General features: G+C 36.8%; 1 protein-coding gene across 16 annotated transcripts in view; it reads left to right on the top strand.

Moving 5' to 3' along the window:
* The window catches only part of LOC138755133 (arf-GAP with SH3 domain, ANK repeat and PH domain-containing protein 1-like), a 479,430-nt gene that overhangs the window by 345,975 nt on the left and 115,011 nt on the right, over positions 1-18,444 (top strand). For all 16 annotated transcript variants that reach the window (XM_069920508.1, XM_069920497.1, XM_069920511.1 and 13 more), the window contains one exon: positions 16,813-16,913. In XM_069920508.1, the coding sequence (XP_069776609.1) occupies positions 16,813-16,913 (101 nt within the window). The remainder of the gene's footprint in view (positions 1-16,812; positions 16,914-18,444) is intronic.

Below are 18,444 nucleotides of genomic sequence, written 5' to 3' on the forward strand. Positions count from 1 at the left end.
TACCTCTTTTAATTCTGACCATTTTATTTGCCTGGGTTTTACTTAATTGAAGATATGAAAATGTCTAAAAGAGATCTTGTGTATTTTCATATTGAATGAGATGGCAGATAATTGATGTGTAGAACTGATGAGTTTAGTAAGTAGAGGTGGTGATTAACTTCCGTGAACTCATTGCATTTCCTTTCAGGAACATCAATGAAATTCATGTATAGATAGTCCCCAACTTACAATTTTTTGAAATTATGATGGTTCATATCTGTACTGTACTTTGAATTTTGGCTAGCCTATGATGTTCAGTGTCTCCTGACTACATTGTATCAGTCCCCACACTAATCCCACTGCCCTGCTCTCTCCCTGACAGCCCTGTGCTGGTCCCTACACTGATCCCACTGTCCTGCTCTCTCACACAGCTCCATGTCAGTCCCCATACTGATCTCACTGCCCTGCTCTCTCCCCACAGCCTTGTGTCAGTCCTGTGACAGATTATGTGATGTATAGATATGTTTTTGGAAGATGGATTGTGAGGTTTTAAATAGGTCACAAAAAGATGCAAACACTTTAAAACAGATCTCACTTTAAGATGAAAGAGTTATGCATAAGGTAGTGCCTACAAGTCTGCAAAAACAATAGACTCCTGTGCTGAAGATTTTCACAACAAGGTGCAAATGGAAGGGCCTATTTTAGGAAGCTAATAAGATCTCTAATGAATTAAATTTGGGTGTCAGCAAGTTGCTTCGGTGGAGTGTGCTGTTTTAGGAAGGTCATGTGGTTTTGCATGAAGAGAGAGTAAAACAGGTTTTTCTCTAAGTGTGACGTGCAGAGAGACTGCTGGTTTTCTGCAGTGGCCTTTGGAAGCTTGTTTGAAATCTTGTTTTGAAGATGGGTTGTGAGTTCTTAGTTCAGCCTGTTCAAAACCCTTATAGTCCATACAAGAGGAGATGGCTGCTGCATAATGTTTCACTTGAAATAAGGGAAACAGAAAAGGAACACTGTGGTGACCTGAAAGAAAGAGGTTATCATCTGGAAAACCCTGATGGGGCAAGTTTCTTCGACTAAACGTTGAAGTGGCCGATCGGAAGGAATCAGTTTGTGTGTCCAACGAGCAACAAATCTCTCTGAAAACTGACAAGAACCTTCCTGAGCGATAACCGTTTATCTTTCAAGCACCAAAGTCTGGTGAAGATTCATAAATGTTAAATTCTGTGCACAATATAAGAATCGCCTGATACTGGTGAACTTGGAGGAGTGAGATTTGACTGTGAATCAAAAAACTTTTCTGAACTTACACACACATGACATAAACGTGTGCTTAGAATTAGAAGGTGGTTAAGTCAATAGTAATAAGTTAAAGTTTGATCCTGTTTTTATGTTTAAAGAAAATTAAAAGCAACTTTTGTTTAAGTAACCATTTGTCTTGGTGAATTTCTATTGCTGCTGTGTTTTGGGGTATTTTTACAGTTCCCACACTGATCCCACTACCCTGCTCTCTCCTGACAGTGTTGTGTCAGTCCCAACACTGATCCCTCTCTCTCCCCACAGCCCCTTTGCTTGGTTACAAGTTATGTTCCTAGGCATAATTAAAAATTTCTAATACTGCATATGAATTGTCTCAAAAAAGTAAAGATTGGTAACCTGATGTTTCTGAGAGTTACTGCTCATGGTAAGTGTTTATTCTTGTAAAGATTTCTCTTGCATAGTTAATGGAGAAATTGAGGTGATAGTTTAGCTTTCATCCTCAATATCTAAAGACAAACAAAATTTCATTTCTGTCCAATTTTTTTGCTTACTGAATTGCATGAAATTCAGTAAGACCCATGGGGTCTGTGCTGACCATCAAGAACCTATTTGCATTAATCCCACTCGTCTACACACGCTAGGGTCAAATTAACCTCCAAATTCTTGTCTTTGGGCGTGGGAGGAAATTAGGCTCCTGAGGAAAACTGCGAGGTTTCAGGGAGATTGTACAAACTCCATACAGACTGCCCTGGTTCTCTGAATCAGGACTTAAAATGACGTCTGAATATCTTGTCATTTTACAAAGCATTTACAGCCATTGTTTTTGTAGGTGTGACTCCAATGTGATTATAATCATTGGAGGCCATTCAGTCCATCATGCCATGCTAATGTTGATTTCAGCCATTCTTTCTGTGCTAGGTCTTTTAAATTAAATTAGACATAAAGCACACTAACAGGCCCATGAGCCTGTGCTACCCACATACACCGATTAACCTACATCCCCCGTATGTTTTGAAGGGTGGGAGCGAACTGGAGCACCCGGAGGAAATCCATGAGGACACGGGAGAATTACAAACTCCTTACAGACAGCACTAAATTTGAACCAGGATTGTTGCTGCTGTCATGGTGTTGCGCTAATGGCTGCACTAACCATGCCACCTATTTGGTTGAGGCATCCACTCTGTTGCCTAAATTTGCTCTGGGTGTGCATTTAGCTTTTGGAAAGGCTTTTGCCATTGTTCTGTAATTGTGGTTCTCAGAACTAAGGGCATTGCTCCTGATGAAGGCAATTGATGTTAGTTTTCTCATTGTTGTTTTTTCAGTCTATTATCAGAAATCTATTTGCTTGCTGTCCAGTGTTGTGACACCTTCAAATGTTTGTGTACATGTAAACCCCCCCCCCCCCCCCCCCCCCCCGTCTCTCTGTTCCTCCATCCCCAAGCCTTTAAAGCTGTTATTTATTATAAAGTTGCACCTAATTCTCACAATGTATTGCTTCTCACTTCTTTACAATACAGTAACAGTAAAATTCCAATGATATGCTATCTAATTACTTAGAATCCAGGCGGCTCAGCATCTGGCTTGCTATGGCCTTGTTTCCTCTGCCCACTTTAAATAAGTCAGAGCCCTGTGCTCTCTTAAATGTGGGATCCTTTTTTCCCATGCAACCTTAACACACTTTTAATTTTCAAGGAAATTTGATTCATTTTATAAATTAAAAGGTGCGTTAGGTTAACTTTAGCCACTACCTTCTAACCTTGGTCTAAGATTTATTCATTATGATGTCATTTCAGACGGAATGGCTTGACAGTGATAACCGGTGTGTTTTTCAAATCTGCTGTGACTTCTCACGCATATTCGTGTTTAATTTGAGAATGAGGTTTTGTCTTTGCACAAGTAGTTCATGAGGATTCAATTGCCCTTTTTTAGTGCTGAGTGATTTGCTGCATTTTTAAGTCATGTAGCTGGAACTGGTCCTTCTGCCCAAGTTGCACCAACCAAAGAATGGAAACTAATAAGGCCCATTTGCCTGCATTTGGTCCATATCCATCTTATCCATTTATCTGTCCAAATGTCTTTTGAAATTTGTAATTGTGCCCACTTTCATAGCTTTCTCTGCCAACTCATTCATTGAGTAGAAAAAGAATTGCCTCTCAGGTCTCCCAAATCTCTTTTCCCTCACTTTAAATCTATGTTCTGGAAAAATGATTATTTACTCTGTCCATGACATGCATGATTTTAGTGCACCAATTCTGTCATCTTCCTGATGAAACCACACTACAAGTTAGGCTAATATTATTTAATTATCTCAGGAGCTGGTACTTCTGATAAAGGAGCTATGTTTAATGTTGCAATTGATGTCCACTGTCTCAGTGTACCCACAGGTCTGGAACACCTTTTGAACTCCTGAGAATCTTGTCTCTGCGCGAGCATTGTTTTTAAGGCAGGCACCATCTTTGTTTTTTGCTGCTAAGAGTGCATCAGTATTTTCCAGCTATTCAGCCAATAGTAAATTTATATGATAGAAAGAACTACATGATGTGATGGGAGGGTTGTAGAGAATCCATACTCTGGAGCTATGCAGTCAACTTCCTTCTACACTTTTTTAGCATAGCTCTGCAGATTATTTTTTTCTCTTGCTAATTCAATTCTTTCTTGAAAGTCCTTAATGCCTATTTCTACCACCCATTGTCAAAGCATTCTTGATCTAATAAGTGCTTTTTTTGTTTTCCACATATTTCCCTGGGATCTTTGGACTTTTGCTTTAAATCTTTTTTTTTCTTGAGCTAACTGGTCTAAACCGGTCATGATATTCCACACCTCATTGAAATTTCCCCACAGTGGTTTTTGCTCAGAGGACAACTTCTCCACTCTAACCTCATTGAAATTCCGCATTCCTCAGACTAGTGCAATAAATACATGCTGAATCCTCTTTTGGAAACTCATCAGAATTGGATGCAGTTTACCATTTGTGATCTTACCAATATTTCAAGGTTCTAGCCCCCAAAGCTGCCTGTTACATCAAATATTAGAGGTACACCAGTCTCTGGCGAAATAAATTCCTTCGCATCTGTTTTAAATAGATGCCCTTCAGTCCTGAAATTGTGCCCTCTTGTCCTCCCCGACCATGGTCAACAACTTTGCCTCATCTAATCTGTTCCAACAGTCTCTATGAGATTCCCATCATTCTTTTGAACTCCAAGCAATGCAGTCCAAGAGCTGTTAAACAATCCTCATATGCTAATCCCTTCATTCCAGGAATCATTCTTGTGAATCTAACCTCTTCAATCTAGCAAGAAGCCCAAAAGTGTACCTACCCCATATTTTCAGTGAGGCCTCACCAGTGCCTTATAAAGACTGAATATCTCATTCCTGCTCTTGTATTCTATTTCTCTCGAAATGAATGCCAACATTGACTCATCCTAGAAGTTAACTGTTAGGGTATTCTGCACAAGAACTCAAAGTCCCTTTGAACCTCTGAATTTTGAATTTCATCCCCTTCCAAATATTAGTCGGCCTTTTTATTCCTTTTACCAAAGTGCATGGCTGTACTCCTTCCAACATTGTAATTCATTTGCCACCTCTTTGCCCATTCTCCTAATCCAAGTCTCTCTGTTTCCTCCTGACTACATGCCCCTCCACCTATCTTTGTGTCATTTTCAAACTTTGCCAGAAAGCTATATTTAGCTATCCAAATAATTAACATATAACTTAAAAAAGTGGCCTTAATGCCAACCAGAATAAGATCCCTATATTCCCACTCTCATGTTCTACTGCTCACAAAGTTGTTCTGTGCAGTAACACTTTGATCTCTTTGAACAGCGCAATTTAATCTACTATGTACCTCTTTGTTCTTTCTGCCAAAATGAATTGTATTGTTATTCTCTGAAGGAATGTAAACTGTCTGTATCTTGTCCATTATTCTGTTTTGATTTTACCTACCATTCTTATAATCCTGTATAGGCTGCCCGAATCCTAGAGGAGATAGGTGATCCTTCAATTTTGAAGTAAAAAGAGGAAAACCTAGAAAGATTTAGAAGGTCAAGCCATGTATGTGATAAGATGAACAGTTAACATTTCTGGTAGAAGACATTTTATCAGAACCAGATAGGAGAGCACAAAGCTTGTTAAGTTGCAAGTTGGATGGGAGTGATAGGTTCTGTCAGGCAGGATAAAACTGGGTGACCATGGGATTATCTGGTTTGTGAGTTAATGGGAGTAGTTAGAAAGTGTAAACATAGACAAAAGAATGTTGGAGTTGCAAGATGGCTAATATGTATACGTCCCTGAGCTCAATTTTCCAAAAATCTTCAACCTGTACCCTGTCTCTAGTGATTAATCTGGTTTATCTTCAACTTTCTACTTTTACTGGCATATGGAAGTTGATTTTTTAACAACAGAGGGGCAAATTGAATGCATTCTTGCACTTGCCAAATTCTTTGAGAGTTCGACCTACACGTCATTCTGGGGATGGGGTTGGGGGAGAAGAAATTAGAAGAAAGCACGAGGACTAGGAGGAAGCCATTCTTCAGGTAATTGTGCGATGGATGGCTTTGCAGGTCGACCTCAGGATGAACTTACAGAAGACTTAGTGGAGCAAGATCTCTGCCATGTGCATGCCTTGTTTTCAGTAGGTACTTGATGGAAGTTTTTAAAATTGTTCTCTGACATATTGCAAATACAGTGAGTCAAGGAAAGGCTCGTTACCCTTGATGAAAGTCTTTTGATGCACGTCAATTAAACCCTCCAAGTTCTCTAATGATGACAGCAACAACAAAAAAATTGAGGAACGGTAATCCATGTTCACCAAATTTGTCATGCTTGGAAATGGATTTAAAACTATTTTTTTTGACAAATATTTGAGGAAAGCTGGAAGCTTGTACTCTGGTAAACTTCAATGCTTGTGATCAATTTGGTGCATTTTCTCTGTATTTTTTTTCAGTTCAGTATTTACCAAGTTCTCGTGGGGCACTTAAATGAGACATTGGAATTCAAGGCCCAAGATCTGCTTTTGTTTAATATGCACATTATTGACTCATTAGATAAAGAATTATTTTCCTGAATGTCAGAGATTTAAGTTTAGAAGATTAGAGTGCTGTAGAACCTATTTATTGGAATGCAAAAATCACTTCCAACACCGACAATTCTGATACTATAGCACTAACACTGCACCATGCCATGTCCAGAATTAGACACTTTGGATACAATGTTCTTTCACTTAGACTTGTTATCAGTGACTGCAAGAATGCTTTTTTAAAAAAAAATATATATGCCATGATTATTCCATAGAATTACAGCACAGAAACAGGGCTAGGAGGATGGCATTCTTCAGGTAATTGTGCAATGAGTGGCTTTGCAGGTCGACTTCACAATGAACTTACAGAAGGCTGTGCGGAACCATTTTTTTTTGCCTAGTCTCACTGACCTAAACCTAGCCTATAGCACTCCATATCTCTCCCATCCATGTAACTGTACAAATTCTTCTTAAATATTAAAATTGAGCCTGCATTTACCACTTCAACTGGAAGTTCATTCCACACTCCCACCACTCCCTGTGTGAAAATGTTCTCCCTCATTTGTCCCCCTAAATTTTTTCCCTTTCACCCTCAACCCATGCATCTCACCTATCCTCAGTGGAAAAAACCCTGTCTACATTTACTCTTTAAATACCTCTATCGAGTCTCCCCTCATTCTTTTGTGCTCCAGGGAATAAAGTCCAAACCAGTTTAACCTTTCCATGTAACTGAGTTCCTGAAGTCCGGGCAACATCCTAGTAAATCTTCTCTGCACTCTTTCTATCTTATTGATATTAATATCCATTCAATTTTCTCAAGCTTAATCTTAAATTTAGACATTTGCACTTCATCCTGTTTATTTCTGTACATCCATTATATCTATGTACTTCTTCTGTACGAGGAACTAGAATAAAGTGCATCAATATTTCTGAGGAGAGCAGTATATTACTTTATCAAATGAGAACAGTTATTGCAGATAAAAGCATCAATCTTTCATATTTACACACTGCCATCTACCAGCCATTCCTGATCTGGCTGATAGCTTGGCTGTGCAACATCAATGTACCGGATACCACAGATGTAATCTAAAAACAAAATTCATTGTGAGCTATTGCATGACAGCGAAGAAAGCAAATTGAAGAAAGCTGGAGAAAACTGGCATCATCTTTTTAAAAAAAATTTTAAATTTTTCACACTGTGAACCATATCAATCAAAATACATACAAACATTTCCCTCTTAAATATACACAGTGGCATTTTCTCCCCTTTTTTCCCCCCTACCTTCCCTTCCCCCTTCCCACCCCTTCCAAACCCATTAAACGTTCAACATGTACAATACAATAAAACCATTAAACAATGTCATCACACAATGAAAATAAATAAGAAAATTGTGTCATCTACTTTTACACACTGGATCAAGTCATTTTATCTTGCTATCATTTTAGGGGGTGGAGGTCCAAGGCAAGCCCTCTCTGTTATGTTCCATGTACGGTTCCCAAATTTGTTCAAATAATGTGACTTTATTTTTAAAATTATGTTATTTTTTCCAATGGAATACATTTATTCATTTCTATGTACCATTGCTGTATTCTCAGGCTCTCTTCTGATTTCCAAGTTGACATTATACATTTTTTTGCTACAGCTAAGGCTATCAAACCTTTTTACTTTCTCACATGCCCAAATTGCATGTACTGTTGTTCCCATTTCCTTCTTATAGCAAAAACATCTATCTGATACTGTTGGATCATCCCATTTTTGTTAACTTTTGGGGCGTGATATATAACTTGTGTAACCAATTGTATTGTCTCATGCATATCCTTGTGTTTATTATATTCTTCATAGTTCCAGAGCATAATTTTTCCCATATTTCATTTTTTAATCTTTGTTTAGATCTTTTTCCCACTTTTGTTTGGATTTATAGCTTATTTCATCATTTTCCTTCTCTTGCAGCTTGATATACATGTTCGTTATAAATCTTTTTATTATCATTGTTTCTGTAATCACATATTTAAAGCTGCTTCCTTCTGGTAATCTCAGTCTGTTTCCAAATTTATCCTTTAAGTAGGCTTTCAGTTGATGGTATGCAAACATTGTACCATGAGTTATTCCATATTTGTACTTCATTTGTTCAAATGTTAATAAATTATTTCCCAAAAAATAATTTTCTATTCTTTTAATTCCTTTTCTCTCCCATTTTCTAAAGGAAAGGTTATCTATTGTAAAAAGGGATTAGCTGATTTTGCATTAATAATAATTTTGATAGTTGGTAATTTGTTTTTTCCTTTCTAAGTGAATCATCTTCCATATAGTGAGTAAATGATGCAGTTCTGGTGAGCATTTATATTGCACCAGCTTTTCATCCCACTTATAAAGTATATGTTCCGGTACCTTCTCCCCTATTTTATCTAGCTCTATCTTAGTCCAATCTGGTTTTTCCCTTGTCTGATAAAAATCTGATAAATACCTTAATTGTGCTGCTCTATAATGATTTTTAAAGTTTGGTAACTGCAAACCACCTTGTTTGTACCACTCTGTTAATTTATTTAACGCTATTCTCGGTTTTCCTTATTATTCCTCTTTAGTTCATTGAAGAATTTCTCTGTTAAGGGAATTGGTAATGATTGAAATAAGTATTGTATCCTTGGGAAGATATTCATTTTAATGCAATTTACCCTCCCTATCAACGCTAGTGGTAATTTTTTCCAATGTTCTAAGTCTTTCTGTAATTTCTTCATTAATGGCTGATAATTTAATTTGTACAGGTGGCTTAAATTATTATCTAATCTAATACCTAGGTATCGGATTGCTTGTGTTTGCCATTTAAATGGTGATTCTTTTTAAAATTCTGTATAATTCGCATTACTCATTGACATCGCTTCACTTCTATTTGCGTTGATCTTGTACCCTGACATTTCTCCATATTCCTTCAATTTCTTATGTTGTTCTTTTATTGATATTTCTGGTTCTGTTCTGTATACTATGATGTCATCTGCAAATAAACTGATTTTATACTCCTTCTCCTTTATTTTTATTCCTTTTATTTTCTGTTCTTATCAGTTCTGCCAATGGTTCTATTGCTAAAGCGAACAGTGAGGGAGATAGTGGACATCCTTGCCTAGTTGACCTAATTAATTTAAATTGATTCGATACTTATCCATTTACTGTCACCTTCGCCAATGGTCCATTATATAATGATTAATCCAATTAATATATTTTTCTGGTAGATTGAACCTCTGTAATACTTTGAATAAATAATTCCATTCTACCCTGTCAAAGGCTATTTCTGTGTCTAAAGCAACAGCCACTGTTGGCATCTTATTTCCTTGAACTGCATGAATTAAATTAATGAACTTACAGACATTATCCGCTGTTCGTCTTTTCTTAATAAAACCAGTTTGATCTTGTTTTACTATTTTTGGTACACAGTCAGCCAATCTGTTTGCTAATAATTTTGCTATTATCTTATAATCTGAATTAAGTAGAGATATTGGTCTATATGATGCTGGTGTTAGTGGATCCTTCCCCGTCTTTGGTATTACTGTAATTATTGCTGTCTTACATGAATCTGGCAAGTTTTGTGTTTCTTCAATCTGGTTCATTACTTCCAGGAGAGGAGGAATTAATAACTCTTTAAATGTTTTATCAAATTCTATTGGGAATCCATCCTCTCCATTCGTTTTATTGGTCGGCAGCTTTTTTAATATATCCTGTATTTCCTCTATTTCAAATGGTTTTATCAGCTTGTTTTGTTCCTCTTCTTGCAATTTCGGCAGTTCAGTTTTAGCTAAAAACTCATCTATTTTGTCTTCTTTCCCCTCGTTCTCAGTTTGGTATAATTGTTCATAAAATTCCTTAAAGTTCTCATTAAGCTCTATTGGGTTATATGTAATTTGTTTGTCCTTTTTTCTTGATGCCAATACAATTCTTTTAGCTTGTTCTGTTTTAAGTTGCCAGGCTAATATTTTATGTGTTTTTTTTCTCCTAGCTCATAATACTTTTGCTTTATTTTCATTATGTTCTTCTCCACCTTATACGTTTGTAATGTTTCGTATTTTATTTTTTTGTCCGCCAATTCTCTTTTTGTTGTCCCTTGTTGCTAGTTCTTATTCTGTACTTACTATCTCCCTTTCCAACTGCTCTATTCCTCGATTGTAGTCCTTTTTCATCTTAGTTACATAACTTATTATCTGCCCTCTAATGAAGGCTATCATTGCATCCCGTAATATAAATTTGTCTTTCACTGATTCTGTATTTATTTCAAAGTACATTTTAATTTGACGTTCAATACATTCTCTAAATTCCTGTCTTTTAAGTAGCATGAGTTTAATCTCCATCTATATGTTCTTGGTGGGATGTCCTCCAGTTCTATTGCTAATAACAGGGGTGAGTGATCAGATAGCAATCTAGCTTTATATTCCATTTCCTAACTCTCCCTTGAATATGAGCTGGCAACAAAAACATATCAATGCTTCATTATGTTTTATGCCTACTCGAATAATATGAGTATTCCTTTTCCCTTGGGTGCTTCCTCCTCCATATATGCATAAGTTTAAATTCCTGCATTGATTTAACCATAAATTTGGCCACTTTTATCTTTTTGCTAGTCTTTTGTCCAGTTTTACCCAACATTGGGTCCAAATTAAGGTTAAAATCCCCTCCTATCAACATATTCCCCTGCTTATCTACAATCTTCAAAAAAATATCTTGCATAAACCTTTGATCCTCTTTATTAGGTGCATATATATTGATCAAATTCCATAATTCTGAATATATCTGACACTTTATCATTACATACCTCCCTGCTGGATCTATTATTTCCTCCTCTATTTTGATTGGTACATTTTTATTGATTAATATAGCTACACCTCTGGCTTTTGAATTATATGATGCTGCCGCTACGTACCCTACCCAGTCTCTCCTTAATTTATTATGTTCCACTTCAGTTAGATGCGTTTCCTGCACAAATCCTATATTTTTTTCTTTTTTCAGGAAATTTAATAGCCTTTTTTGTTTAATTTGGTTATGTATTCCATTAATATTTATAGTCATATAGTTCAACATGGCCATCTCATATTCTGTTTACACCTCATTTCCGCTTCCTCACCACCACCTTCCCCCTTTTCCCCATTTTCATATCTCAGTTTTCCCTTTTTGAACTCAATGTATGACAGGACTTCTAAAACATAAAATACTTCAACAACTCCCATATCTAAAATTCCCTTAACCCCAAATGTTCCCCCCCCCCCCATCTCTGAGTTGCCACTTGTCTCTTTCCAGGTAACCACAAATGGAGAGGGCTCCATTTGGATTGCAAACCCGCTCGCAAGCGTAAACTGATTTCGCAGTGACTGTTATTCTCTCCCACCCAACCCCCTCCATTAAAGACTTTTATCTTCACATATAACAAAACTCACCCTCTTTTCCCCCCCCTTCCTTACTTCCCTTTTCTTTCCCTTCTTTAGTTCTTACTTATACAATATTTTTACATCTTTATATGTAGTTTGTTGTCGTCTTCGTTCTTCTTACATCTCTTCATCTCTTCTTCTGTCCTGCAGGCGTTCTGCAAATTCTTGTGCTTTATCCGGATCCGAGAACAGTCTGTTTTGCTCCCCTGGGATAAATATTTTAAGCACAGCTGGATATCTTAACATAAATTTATAGCCTTTTTTCCATAGGATCGATTTTGCTGTGTTAAACTCCTTCCTCTTCTTTAAGAGTTCAAAACTTGTGTCTGGGTAAAAAAAATATTTTTTGACTCTTGTATTCCAATGGTTTTTTGTCTTCTCTAATTTTATTCCTTGCCCTCTCCAGTATATTTTCTCTTGTCGTGTATCTCAGAAATTTTACTAAAATGGATCTTGGTTTTTTGTTGTGTCTGTGGTTTCGTGGCTAGTTTTCTGTGTGCCCTTTCTATTTCCATTCCTTCCTGTATTTCTGTCATTCCCAGGACCTTTGGGATCCATTCTTTTATAAATTCTTTCATATTTGTGTTGTTTCGCCTACTATAGTTTTCCATTATTTCCATCTTCTGAGCGAACAACTCTTGTGACTCTAACTTTTTTTATCACTTTTTTCCAATTTTCTTCTTCAGTCATTCACTTCCATTTCTACAGCCGTTTCTCGTTCTTCCACGTTTTCTAATCTTTTCTCTATGTCTGTCATGACCAGCTCTATCTACTCACTTTTTTCTTCTGTACTTTTCATTTTTCTTTTAATTTCACTAAATTCTAATGTCAACAATTTTAATGCTCTCATTTGTTCTTGAAATTTTTTAATCTATATGCTGTCCATCTATTTTACTTTTTATTTCTCTGTGCAGAGCTTGATCTTCTTCTTCCTCTTCTTCTGTGTCTGTACCTGTGTTTGTGTCTTCTACTTCTCTTCCTTGTATCTGTGTCTCTTCTGACTTTCTTGTTGAGTTGCTTGCCTTACTTCGCTGGGCGTCTTCTTGCATGGCTTCTTGCTGATGGTCCTCTTCTTCTGAGCTAGTCATCTGTTGGGCCTCCTGTTGCTGTTCTTCTTTCCTATCACTCTCTTTCCTGTCGCTTTCCTCTTCCAGCTAAGAGCCCTGATGACAGGCATCCCTCAGCTGGTCGCGCCGTTTTAGTTCACTCCTCAGCTGGGCACCCCTCCCGTTGGTGTTTTCTTTTTCCTTATTATTCGAAGTTGCGTGCTTCTGTTTGGCTCAGAGAGCCATTTTTGCAGTCCAGCAGTCGGGAGGTTGCGACTCTGCGGGGTCATCACCAACCTTGGGGAGCAGGCTCTTTTCTCCACGACGGCTCCCTATTTCTTCATGCAGGTAAGGCCTACTCCTTTCTCTTCCAGCGTCTTTTCTTCTTTTTTTTCCAGTTGTTTTTACTTTTTCCTTCTTGGGTGCCATTTTCTTTCTTTTCTCCACAACTTTATCTTTTATTTGTTATGTTTTGTGTTTCTTGAACTTTGTATTTTCTTCACTTTATTTCTTCTTTTCTGGAGAGGGCTGGTATTCTCCTACCGGCCACTACTCCCATCACGTGACTCCCCCCAACTGGCATCATCTTGTGGCTGAATAATTCAGATGATCGGTTCCAAGTTGTGATAATAAAATTGAGAGTCCAGTCTTTATTCAAAACCTTCTCCATTTGTGTTGTCCTACATCGAAGTGTATCCAAGCCATTGAGGTGTGTGTCCAGTATCGCTCAAAACCAACATTTTAGGTGGAGTTTCTGCGGTTGTCCTATACATGAGTCCTAAACAATGGTGTTGTGTTGAGCAGAGTATCAGATTTGTCACAGAGAGACAAACCTGGACACAAATGTTTCAATCACATGTAACTTTTATTAACACACAGGAAACATTCAGGGGAGAACTTTAAACAGTACCCTATCACTATTTCATTTAAGCAACGATATAGACATTCACTTCAGACTTCAGTTGTACACCAACAACGGTAAACCTATATTTGGCCCGCTCACGTACTATAAACAGGCACTCTTACACACACACACTCCTAGTTCCTTGTACCAACGGGGTTGCGGCTCTCTGCACATGGACTGATGTCCGGAGCTTGGACCACAAGGCAGAGAGAAAGAATGTGCTGTGTGTTGGTATTGTATACAATGCTAATCTGTGCTTCTAGCCCATCGTATCCCTAGGTAATTTAAATTATCCATTGGCAAGGTGTGCACTAATGGGTGACTGGAGTCCAACCTTGATTGACTTCTGAATAAGTTTCAGGTTGGGTGGTGGGGGGGGGGGAGTTGTCCACCTGCAATATGCACATTCCAGACAGGCAGGGAGGCCACATTTCCTCCACACACAACATTGTGCTGCCTTACAGCTCCACTGACACATGTATATTTGTAATTTTCTGTGGTGTCTGTATGTTCTCTCTGTAACCATGTAGATTTTCTCGAGATGTTCTGGCTTCCTCTCTCATTGAAGACATGGAGATTGCGAGGTTAATTGACCACCGTAAATTGTCAGTGGTATGGGATGATTTATACAATTTGTTTTGGGGGGGTTGATAGGAGGGAGGGAGACAGAATGCTAAGGCAGGATTAATGTAAAATTGGTGCTTGAAGGGGACTCGTGAGTTGAAGAGCCTGTTTCCATGCTGTATCTTAGTATAAGATCTACATTGGATCAATGCAGACTTGTCTGTTGTTATCTCACACCTGGGACCAAATTGCCAAATACAAATGATATTCTGGCACTTTGATTGTTAGGGTGAGACACCAAGCACCCCTAGCTTGCAGTCTAATGAAAAAGTAATCAGAACTGAGACTCTGATCAGGAAGCACGATGGTTCTTTCCAGTCTAAAGATATCTACTCTTTCCCATAGACTAATTTGCAAATAAACTGTTCAGCTGGTGATGGAAGTGAACTTGCACAAGTTTAACTTTTTTTATGATGGTCTTTAGTTTGAATGGGATGTTTCTGGTTGAAATTCCCCATGGTCTTCAGATTGTGTCATAAATGAAAAACCACAGATCTGTGATTTTTGAATGGACTCTGCTGTTGTTCGAAAATCAAAGATAAAATTGATTGATTTACAAAAAGAAACAATGCTGTTACAATAATTTGAAGGATGGAACAAACTGAAAGAAAATGAGAAATGAAAGGAGAAATTTTCACCTGAAGAATGTTGTGAGATTGAAATAAGCTTTCAGGAAAACATTTTTAGATTCACTCTTGTAATCTGTCACATTTTCCAATAAATTACTTTATTCTGCTGAAGTGTATATTCCAATTCACTTTTCAATTTTCCACTTATTTAAATAAGCTTTATGGTTAGATTTGTAGCCTCAGAACCTATATAGCATAGATAAATTTAAGAAATCGCGGGATAAATTCAAACAAAAATGAAGTGGGTTAATGTGAATTCAGGGAATTGGATAAGGATGGTGCTTAAAGGCTGGGTGCCATCCTTTTGAAACAGTTCTGCACTGTCAGTAGTGATGCAGCATTAAAATGGGCCATTTGACCCAACTGATTGATGGTAGTATTTATGTTCTACCTGAGTCAAGGTAATGTAAAACCAGGTAATGTAATTCCTTTAATAATGCATCTTAAATTGGAAATGTAGTGCAATGAATCTTTAAGAATTTTTTACAGTTCAAAAATTAAGATTGCTTACTGCATATTTCTCAATGTTTAAAATTTGCATTTGAAATTCAGTAAGGTAAAATGTTTTGTTCACATTGCAAAGACTGGTTACCATGTACACATGTTGACATTGGCCTTACTAAACTTATGAAAATTCATAAAATCAATCTATCTTAAATATCATTGATCACTTGTTTCATTATTATTCTAATAATTAGCTAATTATATTTTAATATTTGAGATTCATTAGTTGCTGCCATTTAGAATACATAGAATTCAAGGTAGTATTGATTTATTTAATCTGTGATGTTGATCAGTCAAGTTATTGATTTGCCTCTGATCAATCATTAATTTTGCAGTTCTTGAGAGTTTAAAAATTCAGGTTTAAAATATCTTGTAATTTTTTTGCTGCACTGTTAACATTCACCATTATAAATCTGTCACATAGCTATCAGGAGAAAAATCTAATTTTACTTGGCTTTTGCAAGCAATTTCTCAGTTTGTATTTAATGGCCAAATTTCGTAAAGATAATTTTGCATATACTTATCACTTTCCCCCTCCTATCATTGCTTTCGGCTTTCCTGAACAAAGTCAAGGAGAGTAAGTTTAAGATTTAATTAAAATTTTGCATGTAGGTTACATTACCGATATCATTCTATATTTGTAACATAACTATTTGTGATGTTCTCTAATTTCAAACCATTGCATTGGTTTTGCTGGATATGTATTACATCAGTATGAATATTAGTGTGGATGACATTAAGTAATAAAATGTGACAAATATTTGGAAGCAAAATAAATAAATCTTTAAAATAAATTTGTTTTGATCTTAATTTGACTCTTGTAGATATATTTGAGCAAAACTACTTTCCAAAACAGTTTGTCTGAAATCCAGCATCTTGCAAATGAAGATACTGATGCCAGTTTTTTAACAGCAAATTGAGCATTACAGTTTATTCAAAAATTCTACAGTGTGTAATGTGCGATTAAGGAGTTAGAATTAGAAAAAAGGGATTGAAGCTGACTCGTGACGAGTGGAGTCAATTTGCAAAGTTGTTTCTCGAGATCCCAAGTATTTGTCTTATTCACAAATGGCTGATTTGTACATTGGATTAGAACAATAATAGTTCCCCATTGTTGATTAATCCACATTGATGTGCATGTGCTTCAACATTTTACCTGTTCATTTAGTTTCATACAAGTTTTAAAAAAAAATAAGCCATTGGTTACAGCAATGAAATGTAACTGTTACAAGTAAATGTAAACTAATTAATGCATGGCTGATAAATTAATGGCAATCTGTAAATTAGATGGTTGACTGAATAATCCTTTAAACTTTATTTTTGTTGGTTTACCTTGCTACTTCTCTTCTGCATGGCATTCCTTTATTCTATAACATCAATTTTGCTGTCATGTGTTTAGCTTTGCATTGTAGGTGCAGTTAATAATTTACAACATTTTGTTTCTGTTAGGATTCTCAAAGCAGACAATCGGGATACAGTATGCACCAGCTTCAAGGCAACAAGGAGTATGGCAGTGAGAAGAAAGGGTATCTTCTGAAAAAAAGCGATGGGTATGTATCTCTGAATTGATTCAAGATTCCTGTATTGTCATCTAATAATACACAAAATGTGTCAACTTTTATAATTCAATAAAGGCAGTCAAGGAGGTGTCACTAGCATAAACTGGTGCCATCAGGAAAAAGAAAAAAAGAAGCAAAAGCAATTCCTTTACAGACCCAATATTTGTGAATTTGCCTCCTGTACTTCTGCAGCTGCACAGCCTCCTATCCGCTCATTGGCAAAGTCAAACTCCCAGTTCTGAACCTTCGATTCGATCAGAACATGCTGCCAGTGGCCATTCGGGAACCCTTCTTGTTGTTGGCCACTTCTCAAATCCTGATCCCAAAGCTTGGTTTCCACCAATCAATCTTCAGCCGCCAGTGTGGATCCTTCATTCATTGAGCCCCTTGCAAGTTCACTGCTCATAGAGCTTGCCTTAGAGTTGTCTCCCAGGCTGCTGCTGCTTCTCAGTTGGGGTGGGAGGGGGAGCAGTGTTCTCCCTCCTTCTTTTGCCCTGCACCTATCCTCTGATTCACCCAAACCCTTCATGGTTCACTGCTAAACATGGGTGACTCCATCTTGGCAACAGACTCCGTGGCTTCAAAGTTGCTTTTTTAAAAAAAATACACTGGTATGAGTGCTGTGACTCCGCATTTCGTTCTCCCAGGTCTGTGGCAATACTGCTGTTACAGCTGCTCTGGCAGCACTACCATTTTTGTTCACTTGCTTTCAAAATGAAGATATATTTACTTTAGACTTGCAAAGGTAGATGGATTTATTTACCATCTAACTCTTAAAATTTCTTTTTTTAAAACTGGTACAGAAAATGCAAAGAACTTGTTGTAAAAATAAAATCCACAGATTTACTGGATTCAAATTAATTCAAAATAGACTTTTCAGTACAAGTTGTAAGCTAATATATAGTTTCTAACTTTATTGTGTAAGCTAATATATAGTTTCTAACTTTATTGTGTTTGTGAATGCCAATTTTATAATTCTAGAATACAATAATGAACTGTTCTTTTTTCTTTCCAATACATCATTCAGATTTTTTTACCCAAAACATTGAGCTTCAGTGCTGGAAATTTAAATAGAGCTCGATGCTGTATAAATCATTGCACTTGTTTAAGTGTCAAAGAATTGATTTGAATCTTTGATTTTCACCCATATTTTCTTAATCTGAACTGTGCTTCAATGGGAAGAAATTTTCAAAATATTGTTGTTAGTTTGATGTAATGCTAAGGGAATTTCTAACGAGTATTGAAAAAATCAAAAATAGGAACAATGTTTTGTTGATGCATAATTTAGGGATGTTAGTTTGAGCATTTTGTTTTTGGGACAATGGCAAGGTTTATTCCCAATTATGACTCTTGGACGTAGGAAAAATGAAATTGGAGAGGAATTTGTTTATCCATAAGTTAAGAATACACATTGTGGTGCACAAGATGGTGATGTAAATGTGCTAGAGTTCTGAATATTGAAAAAGTATGGTAGGCCAATGTTTGAGATAGAAACTGTTTCTTTTGATCAGGATTTATATCT

Source organism: Narcine bancroftii, chromosome 2 (assembly GCF_036971445.1).
Source record: "Narcine bancroftii isolate sNarBan1 chromosome 2, sNarBan1.hap1, whole genome shotgun sequence".
NCBI lineage: Eukaryota > Metazoa > Chordata > Chondrichthyes > Torpediniformes > Narcinidae > Narcine > Narcine bancroftii.